Raw genomic sequence first — 15,256 nt, 5'->3', positions numbered from 1 at the left:
TATAGGATTTGGAACTATGTGGCAATGGAGTGGACCACGTATGCAATCCAGGGTGGATAGACATTTTCCACTGAATGGGCAGAAGTGCTTGGTTTTTACAATCAGACTTTAATTTACAACATTGCCCCCAATGTTTGTGTATTCTCGATATCAGTTGATTATATATATGTGAAATTAATACCATGCAAGGACTAGGGGATGCGGGGGGGGGGGGTCTGGTGACCCTTTTTTGTTGCTGTACAGTTTGTTTCTTTGTCTAAAAATGGAAATAACTTAATAAAAACGAAATCTAAAAAACGAATTTACATCCATACAAACAGTGCTACCGCTGACTGGGTATGGTGGAAGCCGCTTTGTCCAACGGCGGTCACAGATTCTGGGAGTTGGTAAACGGTGACCAACATGAGCGCGATCTTCTGGGTGCCTCTGAATCATCATGGGTTGAGCATGTGGAGAAAACCCTGTGTGGATTATTAGCATGCGAAAAAGTGGAGGCACTGATGCCAGCAAGATGGTATTACTTTACTAACTCGGCTGACATCTTGAGAATTATCACCAGCTTTAATCCTTCATGTGCCCTTGGCCCGGATGGTCTCGGTAGCAAAGTGGGCAAGAACGATGCAGACACCTGTGCTGTTGCACTGGCTTGCCTGTTCAGGAGCATTGGAGAGTCACAACTTATCCCTCGCTCTTGGAGAGGCAGCATCATTGTCCCCATTTGGAAGAAGGGCCGTCAATCTCCCCCTAGTAACTACCGGCTTCTGGCAATGCTCGACGTATCTTCCAAGATCTTTACTCTCTTACTCAACTACCTGCGTTCGTCAGCCACTGAGGCTAACATTATCACACTTAAACAGTACTAACGCGCCTCAAGCACATCGACTAATTGCCTTGCACTGCATGCTCTAATCCAACAGGCATGGTCAACTCACCAGAGTCCCGTATACGCCACCTTCATCGATTATAGTGCCGCCTTTGACACTGTAAATCAGGATAAACTTTGGCAGAAATTGTTAGCTTGGAATGTTCCAGCAGGGCTCTTGTCCATGATTACCCAGATGCACACTCGGGTCAAGATCTGACGGAACCAAAAAGGGTATTTTTCTAACTGGATTTCAACAACACAGGGACTGAAACAGGGCTTATCGCACCCCTTTCCTGTTCATATTATATCACGCAAATATGGGGCCTGTCCTGGCTAATTCCAAGTCGATTCCACCCAAGCTGGGCGATTTCCCCTTACAGTGACTTCTGGACTAACTCCAACGGGCCTCACTTGACTCCCAAAAGAGGTTATCCAAAGCCTTGAACCTTACAGTTAACATTCTGAAAGCCAAGATTCTGGTCTTTCATCCACCAGGCCATTGCAGGATTTCCATTCCGTGGAACCTTGACAGGGTTTCCTTGCGGTGATTAGGGAACACAAGTACCTGGGGATCAACATTGAGGAGGGCCTGAGGGGTAACTCATCTTGCCCATCATAAGGTCAGATGTGCCCAGACAATTGGATCAGTAGGGAGGCTAGCACGCATCAGGGGGCTACTCTGCTGGAATTCTGACTGTTAATTTCGACTAAGATTAGCCTCATGCTATTGTACGTTGCTGAATGCTGGCACTATTCCGCTTGCCTCTACACAGTCCGGTACAGACCATTATCCTTGGTCTTGAGATATTCTCTTGCAAAGCAAGACTGCAGATGTCCTTGCTGAACCTCTTGGCATGTGGCCAATGCAGCGGGCGGCTCGCTCAATTACATCATTTTTAAAGGCAGCTTTGAGAAAACCTTTGCTCACGAGGGGCAAAGTACTGCATTGTGGGATGTTTTTACCCATGCATCCAAGCCCTACCACAAAACTGTGCATTACTGGCATTGAAAACATGATGGCCAGAACTCCCCAGAAAGTGCACAGGGAAAACTTGAAGAATAGGCTGCCACCCATTTTTGCCTATGTTTGTGAGCACAGGAGGGAACTGCCTAAAACCACCATTGTGCTACACACACAGTAACCTGAAACCATTGGGAATGGCAATGCTGATTGCCAAAAGCAACCCAGAACTGTTGGGAATTCATTTTCTTGTTGTCAAAAATTTGCTAAAATCATGGGCACGAAACCACCAAACAAAAATTCAACCCTGGTTGAGTGTTCTACTTTATTCTACTGTAAGGATTCCCATCAAAACCATGTTAAGCAAGGATCATATACTATCAAGCAAAATCCCCTTTTTGAAATGCATTAATTCAAGACAGATCCCAAGAATGGGTGCAGTACCAGCATTTTCCACAAACCGGCGCTAGCGGTCTAAACTCTGACAGTAGAACTGTACTTCAGGAGTTGCCAAAGAATCCTGAGCCAGCTGGAAACTTCAAAGCCTTTTGGTTAATTAAAATTCATAAACACCTGTTCACAGAAGACAGGCTGATTCAATTAACAGTCCAAGAGGCTGGGAAACCTTCTCACCTCAGAACTCCACACAAGAAGCCAGGATATCACATGGCCCTGTTGATTGAGAGGGAGGAGTTCCTCCTCCAGCCTGCAGGACACAACACAATAGACCCTTTCCATTGAATAGGATATGCTGATTTGGGTGTTTACTGTCAACACACTGCTCTGGGAAAGAAGAGACATGTGATCCCTGACTCTCCAAGCTTCTGGGGGCGGGCCCAGACACTTTGTGAATTGAAGGCAAATATATGTTTTATAAAAACACTGATAACTAATTGTAACCAGATGACAGGAATAAATGTACCTACAATTTGAGTCTAAACTTAATTCCGTATGATGCTCTGGGACCGAACCCCACAATTTATTCATGTTGCAGACACTGGGTTTAAGCTAGAGACATGGAAATTTACTGGAATATGTGTAGAAAGGCGGTGTACATTTGTGTCATTTTTGGTAAACGTCCGATATTGGTAAACCAACTAAAAACAAAAATAAGTTGTCATTTTTGAATGCAAGCTCTTAGGAAGATCAGAGTTGAACAAGAATGTACCTCAAGTCATCTGAAACCTGTACATGTAATGTCAACCACTTGTGTATCTGGGAAATGTGTCTAGTTATGAAAATGATTTTCTAAGGTAGAAGCAAAGGGGAGTGTTCTTTCTGCATGCCATAAAGATGACACCTGATGACATAGGATGACTCACTGCTCCCTTCTCAAATCAGGTCAAAGAGAAATCCTTGGCCTATCAAATCGTGAGTGGGTTGGGCAAAGAAAGTTAGCATCCATACCCATGTTCTAAAGACATAAAAAGATCCACTGGAACCCAAGTATGGACTTTCACTTTCCACTTTCTTGCGGGACGCTTTGCCGGGAGACTCCAGACTTCAAATCCATCAATCTCCAGAGACCAGAGATCCAGAGAGACCAGATCGCTGTGCAGTGCTGAGAGTTGACCCAGATCACTGTGCGCAGAACCGGTACCCAGTGGCGAGAGAACCGCAGCCAATCCTGACCCGATTCGTGACGAAGTAGCATTCCTGTCCAAAACAGTGAGTACTCAGCCAGAACTGTGCAAAACCAATCTCTTAGTTTAAAATAATCTAATTCAAACTGTTTTAACCTATTGAGACTGCATCATAGAATTGTGTGTCCTTCTGTGACTTATTTCATTTCTGAAAATCTACCTCCGCTAAATCATCCGTATCTCTTGAACCGTTTGTGATAGAAGCGAGACTTGCTACTCCTTATACTTCCTCCGTAATTGCGCTAGACACATGCGACTAAATTGCCGCGATTTTACATTTTGCTTCATTCCAGCCACGTGTAAAAACATTTGTCTTTTGCTTCCATTACGCAATTCCGTAACCATCCCTGAATCATTGATAGGGCTGGCCTGAACTGATTTAAAGTATCTCACTCACCCTGAACCTCTAGAGGGAATCAAAATCATGTTTAGCATATTTTTTCCTTCTTTGCATACCACCTTTAAAGTACTTTGCCTGTTTTTAAAATCATCCCTGTTTCTCTAAGCTTGCTAGGGGGGGAACTGAATTCGTAATGTACTGTGATTGTATTCCTGAAGACTGTATGTGTTACTTCCATCTCCTTACATTGCATTGGGGGGGGGGAGGGGGGGGGAGAAGTGAATTGTCAGAGAAAAATTGATTCTATTATCTTTTGCTGAAATCATATCAAGTTTATCCCTGTGTTGCTTCTTTTCCACCTTGCATTTCCTTGTACCATATAAAGCATTCTCAGCTACCTTATCCTCTATACTACTCCTAAGTAATTAAACCAGTGTGCTAGTATAACATCATCCATTGTTGATCACTGTCATATGTCTAAGTGTGATATCAAATATTAATTTATTATAAAGTGTGATATATATCTATTGTTTAATTTTTCAAATAAACCTTTTCAATTTGCAAAACAAACCTACTTCTTGGCTCAGTGGGGTCAGGGGGATTCTAAGAGAGGGGCGTTATATAAGGGTTTATCATCCAGAGTATAACGTGTCATAAAAATATATAAATAAGGGCTTCCCTGGAGCAATCCCAGAAAAGGCACTGACCTAGTGGGAATGCTTGATTTGAGTCATTAACAGCATCGTATTGTGCAATCTTCACCACAATGGTTGTCAGTGGCCCCTGGGGTCTCCATTTGTTGGTCTTATCCACGCTTTAAAACAGCCATGAAAAAGGTGGTTCAAGCGCACTTTTGTGAACAGTACGTTGAACAGCTGCTAAAAAACATAATAGCCAACTGTTCATTGAGTACATCCTGGCCAGGACCAATGCCCCCCAGTATATTGAGCAATTTGTGGGCAATTCATTGATATGGGGACTATCTGAAGCTGAAAACCAACTCCGTTAAAACCTTGGAAGTAATGGGGGCGTGGGAACACATCCCCAGGCCTTTACGGCTATGCAGGTTATGCAGCAGTGGAAGCATGGAAACTGTGCAGCACTTGATGCTTCAGTGCAAGTGGCCAGGCTAGCCGCTTGTTTAGATCAGTCCATTTCCAAAGAGGCACTCTGGGATCTTTTCAGGTGGGTGTGGGGGCGGGGGGCATAAACCATTTGTTGTGTTTTTTCCATTTTATGGAAAAAGGTAGCTCCTCTTTTGGCTACCCAGGGCTAGTAGGCCGGAAAATATACTTAAATTTGTTTCACTCCCAATTGCTGCCTCCTTCTCCTTTTATGTGGCCTTTCCTCTTTCGTTTCTTTTTCTTTCATGTGTTAAAATGTTTTTTTGTAAGAACTTCTGTATAACATGGTAATAAAAAATAAAATAAAAAATGAAATATGAAATATAAAACAAGCTATGAACTTAATCCGAATCATTTACAGAGCTGCAGATAAGATAGTGTGATTAAGTGATTTGCCCAGGATCACACACTTTGCTTAAATAGTGAAACCGGGATGTGGACAATTTAAGCAACTGAGCACATCTTCCCAGGTTTAGTTGATAGATGGTTTTGCTTTGCATTTCATGCGCTTCTAATAATACTTTATAGCAATACCTTGGAAGCAAACATATTACATAATAAACTAGCCTTTCACAGTAAACTTTATACACTATATATATATATATATCATAAAAATATCTTGTGTAATAAGATTATGACTTTAGTTTTATTCTCTCCATCCTGCATGCAAAGTCACAAAAGCATCATGCAGATAAATGTGAGCCTAACAAATCCTCCTCGGGTTTTAAAGTCATAGTCATTATTTCATAAAGCATGCAACATTCACCCTTCTCATTTCTGATCACTCCCGCCCATTCACATTTCTAGAGTGACAAAAGTCCTTAATAGCCCCACCCTCCATCCCATCAGTGCCTAATGGCTCACATTGAAATGCTCTGTTGACACAGAGCAGTGTGAGCCCCTCTGCTGCTCAGAGCTCCTTGAGGTGCAGAACAGAAGAGGTGTCCCCCTGACAAATGTTCAGATCTGGCTCTTAAAAGAGCCCCAGGTGGGGCTGGGGGGGTGGCAGCTTGCTCCCTCTCCCCCACACTCAGTACACCATTTGGGGCGAGGTACCTTCTCAACTTCCGATGAGGTACCTTCTCAACTTCCGATTTCCTATTTACCCCCCCAAGAGCCAGCATCAATATTTCGAACGATTACTCTTGATCAGCCCACACACAAGTATTGAAATGCAGAAGCGACAAATCGCCCAGAAGCTCTGCCAGTGTTTGGTTTTTAGCAGAGTACATGAGGGTAAAAAGGCCCAGTATAGCGCTCACACACTAGTGCTGGCAAGGGCAGCAGACGCTGTCAGCTCAAAGAATCATTGCTACCGAGAGCCTTGCTGCTGAGCTCTGTGCGGGCTTGCTCTAAAGAGGAGGAAAAACAAAATGAAAAGGGTATCAGAAGAATGCCTGCAGACTAGGATTACTAGAGAACAAAATTGGGTGGGCTTGGATCGGACAAGGGGAGTATCCAGAGGGGCAAGAGGGATTGGGGGGGCTGTGAGCTACGAGAAATAAAAAAAAGAACCTGCTACTTTCCCCCACGCCAATGCATCTTGGAAAAAGAATGCTAAACTGACATACAATCGTTACTGCCCCCACATGATGACTTGACCGTGTACCCTCTCCCTGCAACATTCAGACAAGAGTGGGAGAAGGATCGGTGTGCTCCTGCTCTGCATCTGGCACTGCATCAAGTCACGTGGGACAGTGTCTTCCTGCTATCCCCCCATTGTGCATGGAGGGTGCAGCGCAGGAGCATACAGCCACACTGCTGTCCGTGTCCTGTTCCAGACCGCTGTTCTACAGGCAGCCAGGCTGAGCAGGTGAACACAGCAGCACTGCTGTCCAAGAAAGGATGCACAGAAAAAAGGCAAGACACGGTAAGAAGGGACTAGACTGGCTCCCCCCCAAATGCCAGTCTAGCCAAGCAATAACACAAACCATACATGCAACCCTCCTAATTTGCATATGGATTGCTTCAACAGAACCCACTTCACAGAAAAGAACATTGCAAGGAGCATCATCAGTCTTTGATACGTGTAGGAACCATGGAAATAACAATATAATAAGTTGCCATAAGTAAGGCTCAAGTGGCAAATAACTATTATATTTGGAGCAACTCTATAGTCAGGCTTTTTTTTTAATAATAGCAGGATATATTAATATAAGCTATGAAGTGAATCACTTACGAAGCTGCAGATGAGACACAGTGCGATTAAATGATTTGGCCAGGATCACACACTTTGGTAAAATGGTGAAACCGGGATGTGGACAATTTAAGCAACTGAACACAAGATTTTGCTTTGCATTTCATGTACTTGAATAAAGTAGAAAAAGAGGGCACCTGGTGGAGTCCTGATTTACCCGTTGGGTACATGTATCCATATAAAAAATAATCAGGATGAAAGATCCTACAAGCTGTTTGTCGTTCTGAATGTTGATATTTATTTCACAACAAGATAGAACATTTTTAGTGACTGAATGATTACTTTACAATACTTTCAATAAGCATGAAAGTTTAGAGCAAAACGGACAAGAGTGATTGTATTCAGTGGTAAAACAGGTAAGTGTCAACCTCAGAGATATTGAGGTTAAAAACTTCACATAGAGGCACATTCAGAAATGAGGTAGGATAGACCTACAGTTAGAATTAGACAAGGGAGCGCCTGGGACAGAACGTGGTCTCAGGCATATTTTACACAAGGTGTACACAACAGTATTTACAAAAAACATACACAAGAGAGGGATGGTACAGCTGTGTCACAGGGGATCGACACAGGTGTGTTTCGGCCAAATGGGGCTTGATTGGAGCCTGTGTGTTGGCCTTCGTCAGGATGGACACCAGTAGCGGTGTAGTCCGTGGTATCTGCTGCTGCTGTAGCAGTGGGAGGCTGTGGGCAATCCTCAACTGGTTACTGGATTGCGGGTGCGTGTTGCACTTAGAGTGGTCTCCTGAAGGCCAAAGTCCCTCAGTGAGCCGGATAGGGCCAGAGTAGGTCCCAATTCGCAAGGTCACCGGAGCTCGCGTCTCGACGGTGTCCTCAGCAGGCAGAGTTTGCTGCAAACCACATTACATAATAAACTAGCCTTTCATAGTAAACTATCTTTACACTATATACATCCTCATAGAAAAATGAGGAGCAATAAGAGCATGGCTTTTGTTTCATTTTCCCCACCCTGCATGCAAAGTCACAAAAGCAATGCACAGATTAACGTGAGTCTAACACATTTTATAAAACATGCAGCATTATGCACCCTTGTCGCTTCGGATCATCCACGTTTACAAAAGTGCCTGCTAATAGCTGCCCCCTCTCTCCCATCAGTGCATAATGACTCCCATTTGAATGCTCCGTTGACAGAGTAGCGCATCAGTTCCCTGGGAGAGCCACTCTTCTGCCCGGGGCTCCAACTGCCACATGGACAGGAATGGTGACAATAAGGGTGCTGTGCAGGAACACAGTGCTCCTGCACATTCATTGTCCCGGTTTGGCTCTTAAAAGACCTCCCCGCTCAGTACACTACTGGCTCGGACCCGTTGTGCTGCATAAGCCTTGCTTGCTTTGATCACTGCGTTGGCCAAGGTGACAGGCAAATGCGATTAATTGAAATAAATCTGGTAACTGGTGCGTCCAAGGTAGAGTCGTTTGCACTGTGTGGAGTCTTCAACTCCCTTCATCACCAACAAAGGCAGATTTGGGTCATGGCAAATCTCCCAAGCTGGCTCTGTGGATCATTGGAACCAGTTGGTTAGTAGGTGAAAGACAAGACTTTTCATGTTCCCTGTACCAAGGTCACCTAAATAACATGTGTAGATGGTCTGCAGTTTTAAGTAATGCTGCGTCGTACTCTTGCTCCCCTCCTATGGGTGTATCTGGACTGCTCAGCCACAGGTCCTCCAAAGTGAGCAAGGGAAAGGCTTGCAGGAGAATAAAGGTTCCCATTATCCTAATCCCGGACTTGGTGGTCTGTGTAGGTCTAGAAAGATTTCCCTGCAACCAATACATTACTTGAAATTATCGGAATTCGGGAATAAAAATAATACTTTGTTTTATAAATGAACTGATGAAAACAAATTAAGGGTGAATGCTATTTTAGTACAAGCATCACAGGGAAGAGTCAATAAAAAGACAAAAGAAAATTATTGAAAAATAGGTTTTCATTTAATTTGAAGTTCACAAGCTCCTAAAATTCGCATCAATGGGTGATACTTTGTTGACCGTGTATGGGTGAAGTTAACAGTGACTGATAAGCAGTACATTGCTAAACAAATATACCATGAGTTTCAAATACATAGATGTCTAAATACAAACAAACACAGACTCTTCTGATAAAATGATGAGGTTATTCTTCAGAATAAACAGCATTGACAAGGATGGGTCTTCAATGTCTGTTCCTGGCATTTCATCAATCAACGATTATAGATTGGTCCATATGTCAATTTCTAGGTCTTAAAATGAGGACTTTGTGGTATTGGGGCTCCTTCTATAGGTAAAGAGCTAGCAACAGTCATTAGCTGCCCTGCGTGCATCCGCTCATTTACACGCAGCTCGCAGCCATCCCGAAGCATGTGTATAGCAATTCGTGCAATGTTTCGAGAGTCATCCAGTCCACTGTGCGGCCGCCCATCATAGCTCATCCCTAGCTTCTCCAGCATCATTGTCAATTTAGTTTGTGTTCTTGTGACCTAAACAAAATAGAACAACATTTGACATCAATATTGTCGGAAAAAAGACACTGTATATTGTTCTTTGAAACGGGGAACCAGTAATTTTTATGATGCATCCAATTTAATTTGTACATGATTACTGAACTCTGTTCATACAAACATAAGACAAAGATAACATTCTGAAAGGGACAGAACTGTGGCAATTGGTAGTGATACATCTGGTAACCCAACCACAACGCATTTTACATGTTCTATTTCTTAATAGGGATCCATTACTCGAAACCACATACTTTCAATATATACACCTGCAGTTCACCAGCTTATTGGCAATTCTGTAATCTCAAAAAAGAATAGAAACTCTAAGTAGTAACGCGTGGTCAGGCAGACGAAGGAAGAGTGCAACACACCTGTACTCTAAGGACAGAAGATGGGTACACCCCTTTTAATTCGCAGACACCTGGGGAGAACCAAATGGAAACAAACTGATATCTCACGACAAGAGTTGATTAGTTCTGAAAAATAATTTCAATTAAATCCAATATTGGAGCCGATACAGTAATCGTTGACTGGCCATACTCAAGGAATAAATAAATCATCAAAATGTCTAGTACCACAAACCCATCCAAAATATAAATACATCCCTACAAAAACAAATCGATTCACATAAGACATCAAATATGAACGTCAACCACTCAAAACAGCTGGTCAAATCAAGTGCAGAAATAGTGACCATGTGAAGTATAAATTCACAATAAGTCATACAGGTTCTAGCCAGGAAAGAAGAGCAGTTAGCCTAGGTAATCAGTATATCAGTATATCAAGACAAAAAAGTGCTAACAGTTATAAAAATTACTAGTGCAAAATGTCACATAATATACACAGTAAATGTGCATAAATTAGAGACTGTGGACCCAATTCCTGACTAACAGGAACCACGGTAACTATAACAGGATCTATAGTTACCATGTACTGATTGAACAGGTTATAGTTACTGTGATCTTTGTTAAACCTAAGAATTTGCATCAGGATCTTCATGTTTTGATTGTTGTGTCTTTTATGTGAACCAATTTGTATTTGTAGGGATGTATTTGGATTTGGTATGGGTTTGTGGTTTTAGACATTTTGATAATTAATAAAATGTGCTTTATTCCTACAGTATGGTCAATCAATGATTCCTGTATGAGCTCCAGTATTGATTTAATTGAAATTATTTTTCAGAACTAAATTCTTGTCATGAGTTTGTGTTTGCACACACCTGTACTGAACAGGTTCACTTCATCCAGGATTCTTCCAGGCCAGGGCAAGGCAAATGGATTCATACCTTTGTTTGCTACATACCAGTCAAAAGATTGTTTCCAAGGGGCATTCTCAGCCCTTCTTCCTTTTGGGTAAGATTAAATGAGTACTATTGAGTTTGGTAACAGTACAAATTTCTCACAACAGTGACCGCAGTACTTCAGTACTGTATCTGGTACCTTTAATTATATTGAGCAAATAACTAACACACACACACACACACACACACTCCAAAGGGGATAAAGGGTGGGTGGAAGAGTTGAACAAGTTACCTACATCCTGGTAACATTCTTTCGATTGGGTGTTCCTCATCTTATGATAATTATCTCTCCAGCTTCGGAATTTCTTTTCGACAGGGGGCGCTGTCTGCCGTCTTGACGAGTCGATGTCCCTCAGAAGTAGCACACGCAGCGCCCTATGGCTTCAGTTCTGTTTTTCCCTCAACTCCTAAAGTGGAATTACTAGGCGTACCTTAAACCGTAGGCTCACAGAAAAAGTAAAGTGTAAGAACACGTAAATTGTACAGCGGGGCAGGCTGGGAGGGGCGATGAGGAATACGCGAGAGGAACATCTAATCAAAAGAAAGCTACAAGGGGTTAAGTAACTTGTTCTTCAAATGGATTGTGTACTCCCACGTATTCCTCAACTTATGATAGACTCCCAAAGCAGTAATAATTTGGTGCGAGTACGAATTAAAAATTTCGTTCCAATCATGGACCAAATGAACGACTGCTTTTGCAAAGTGTCCTCCCTGACTGGAAGACGGGTCCAGACAGTAATGTCTCACAAAAGTATGCATAGACTACCAAGTGGCCACTTAAAAAATGTCTTTGATTGGGACACCGTTTTGAAGAGCAGCAGGTTGCCATGCCCCTTGTGGAACGTGCTCTTAAGCCTTCAGGCGGGTCCTTACCTGCTAATCTGTAACATTCACAAATGGCCAGGATAATCCATCTGGATATGGTTTGTTTAGTAACAGCTAGACCCAATTTGGGGCCAGTATAGCCAATTAATAATTGGTAATTTGGGCGAAATGTAGCCATTCTGAATATGTAAAAACAGAGCCCTTTTTGGGTCCAGTCTGCGTAATCTTTCCTCCTCCTTCCCCGGATGGGGAGGTGGACAGAAAGTTGGTAAAGTATTTTTTTGCGACAAGTGGAAGTCGGAAACTACCTTCGGTAAGAAAGAAGGTTTCACCTTGAGAATGACTGTCTTTATGGAAAACCATATGAGGAGGCTTACAGGACGGGGCCTGCAACTTGCTTACCCTGCGGGCTGACGTTATTGCAATAAGCAAAATAGTTTTTAATGTCAAAAATCTTAATGGGCATGTGTGTAGAGGCTCAAAAGGAATGCATGTTAAGATTTTTAACACCAGATTTAAATCCCATACAGGTACACTGAATGAAACTGGTGAAAATACATTAGTAAGGCCTTTTAGGAATTGAATAATTGGAGGGATGTTAAAATATGAATCCTCCTCTGAAGAGCGCTTGGAAATAGACAGCGCCGCCAGGTAACCTTTAAATTGTTCCAATCTGGAGCCCCAGATTTGCCAAATGTAACAAAAAGGAAAGCACCCTGGTGTGTCGCATAGAAAGGGAGACACATTCTTATCCCTGCACCAGCTGCTGAATTTGTTCCAATGGCAGCGGTACAAAGATTGTGTTGCTGGCCTTCTGGCTGAAAGCAAAATCTACATTACGTCATCCGGAAGGTCCCAATCCTTATATCTCAGCCTTTCAGAAACCATGCGTGAAGGCTGAGTGTCTTGACTTCTGGGTGGGGATCTCGATCTTCCTCGAGAGACGCATTGGAGCGCCGATGGACATGTCCAGAAGGTCTGGGTACCACGTCCTCCAGGCCCAATCAAGAGCAATTAGGATCACATATTTCCTGAACTGTCTGAACCTCCTGAACGCGCGAGGAATGACTGGGATTGGAGGAAACCCGTACAGGAGTGGAAACTCCCAGTCCACCAGGAACGTGTCCCTAGAGCTCCTCTTGGAGGAAATTCCCTGGAGCAAAAAGGTTTGCACTTTCGTTTGACATTGGTCGCAAACATGAGGGGTTACCCAAAGGGTGAAGGTCTCTTGAAGGACTTCCTGAGCTAGTTCCCGCTCGTGGGAGACTGTGCTCTGCCTGCTCAGACGGCCCACCACTGTGTTCTCCTCTCCGGCTAGGTGAACTGCCAACAGGGAGATTCCTTCTTGCATTGTCCAGAACTAGAGCTGCATTGCCCCTCTGCACAACTCCTCTTGTTGAGGTAGTACATGGCCGTTGTGTTATCCATCATTATCAGGACATTCTTTTCCCGTATAGAGGGCAGAAAGGCCTTCAGCGCTAGTCCGATTGCCCTCGGCTCCAAAAGGTTGATATGTAGTTTTGACTCCAATGGAGACAAACGACTGCTGGTGTGGGCTCCCCACCCCGTGAGTGAGGTGTCAGTCACTACCGTTTTCTCCTGTCATGGCTGCCAAAAAGATTCTCACTTGAGAATGTTGTCCTTACAAGCCCACCGCAGAAGGTCCTTAGAGACTCTATTTGGAACTTTCAGGTGGTCTGAAATTCTGCCTGAAAACTGAGACCATTGAGTCCTGAGAGCCCAATGGAAGGAACTCATTCTCAGGCAAGCCTCTGGCATCAGCAAAAAATGCAGGATGCCATGAGACCGAGCAACCTAAAAAAAAAAAAAATAATACTAGAAAAACAAAAGAAATTATTGAAGGCTGGAAGATGCTGGGCACTCTGGAATTTGGTAACCATCTGCAGAATGTGTTGAGCTCTCACCTCGGGTGGCGAGGCTTTTCCTGAGGAAGCATCCAGGACTGCTCCAATACATGGAGTCTTTGGGATGGTATCATGTGGGATTTCTTGTAATTGAGGGAGAAGCCCAGTCTGTGGAGCAAGTGGCAGGTTACGCTGAGATGTCCCTGGGCTTGCTCGGGTGAACGAGCCCTGATCAGCCAATCATCCAGGTAGGGGTAGACATGAATCCCACACTCCCGAGACTCGCTGCCACTACCGCCATCAACTTAGTGAAAACCGTTGGGGCAGAGGTCAGCCCAAATGGCGGAATTCAAAACTGATAATGGGAACCGCCAACTGCGAACCTCAGGCACATTCTGTGCTTGAGATGGATAGGCACATGAAAGTAAGCATCCTGAAGGTCCAACACCACCATCCAGTCTTGGAGTTGGAGAGCCTGAAGTATTTGAGAAAGGGTAACTATCTTGAACTTGTCCTTCCTGAGGAACTTGCTCTAGTTTCTCAAGTCCAAGATGGTTCTCGATCCTCCGTCTTTTTTGGGAATCAGAAAATATGGGGCAATACCAAGCCTTGTTCCTTTCCGCTACAGGTACATGTTCTATTGCACCTTTCTCTAGCAGGGTCGTTTCCTGCACAAGGATCAGATCCAGGATTTTGAAAGTTGTTCCCCGGTGGATGGTCCTGAGGCCTTCTTTGGAAAGGTAGGCAGTAACCTTGGGCTACAGTTTCCAGTGTCCAAGCATCTGAAGTAATACCTCGCCATTCGTTCAGATGCTGAGTAAGTCTGCCTCCCACCTGGGTCTTGTGAGTCAAGGCCTCATAGTGGTTTTGAAGCAGCGGCTGAGTGTAAAGCTGCTGCTGCTTGGGTTGGCTTAGCACCTCTCCCTCGTCCACCACGTGGGAATCTTCTCTGACCTCTTTGCGGCTTGTCCTCTTCCTCTTCCAATTGAGGAGTATAAACGAAAGGACTTACCCCTCCAGGAAGATGAGCCAGAGTAGGGGTATTGAGGATGTCCAATGGTGGCGCTAAAGGATTTAGCCACCGCTTTCGAGGTCTGCAGCTTTTCTAAATTCTCATCCACCTTGCTGCCAAACAGCCTCGAGCCATCAAAGGGCATGTTGAGTAGCCTAGCTTGCACATCTGATGCTGTCTGCAGCCGCCAGTCCTGACTGGAGACATTCACCCATTGCCTCCTTACTATCCTGGATTGCCAGGAAGCCGTCTCTTTCCTCCCCTTTCGGGATGTGGTCAGCCACCACAGCTACGCAGTCCGACAAAGTAAACGTAAACCTTGACAAAGTAAAAGTCACATTTATTGATTTTAATGCCATACTGCCAGCCGTAAAAACATTTTTCGCTCAGGCATCCACTATCTTATCCCCATCAGGGGGGATGGATGTGTATGCCGACTGCTTGGTAGATGTAGCAGCCTGAACCACCAAACTTTCTGCTGTTCGGTGTTAAGTTAGATACTCTGGGTCACTACGGGATGGTCTGTTTTTTTGGCAAAACCTTCATTTACTGCAGCCACAGTTTCTGGTGTCTCCCAATTTGCAGAGACCCTTTTCTGTAATGCAGTGTGGAAAGGTAACATTGGATCT

General features: G+C 43.9%; 1 protein-coding gene across 3 annotated transcripts in view; it reads right to left on the bottom strand.

The window, feature by feature from the left end:
• Positions 1-9,061: 9,061 nt before the first annotated feature.
• The window catches only part of ERI1 (exoribonuclease 1), a 190,772-nt gene continuing 184,577 nt past the window's right edge, over positions 9,062-15,256 (bottom strand). For all 3 annotated transcript variants that reach the window (XM_069626267.1, XM_069626266.1, XM_069626268.1), the window contains one exon: positions 9,062-9,607. In XM_069626267.1, coding sequence (XP_069482368.1) covers positions 9,365-9,607 — 243 coding nt within the window. In that variant the 3' untranslated portion in view covers positions 9,062-9,364. The remainder of the gene's footprint in view (positions 9,608-15,256) is intronic.

The sequence above is a fragment of the Ambystoma mexicanum genome, chromosome 6p, assembly GCF_040938575.1.
Source record: "Ambystoma mexicanum isolate Mex_15411 chromosome 6p, UKY_AmexF1_1, whole genome shotgun sequence".
Lineage (NCBI taxonomy): Eukaryota > Metazoa > Chordata > Amphibia > Caudata > Ambystomatidae > Ambystoma > Ambystoma mexicanum.
Note: the sequence above shows the minus strand (reverse complement) of the source record. Positions and strands in the feature narration are given on the sequence as shown.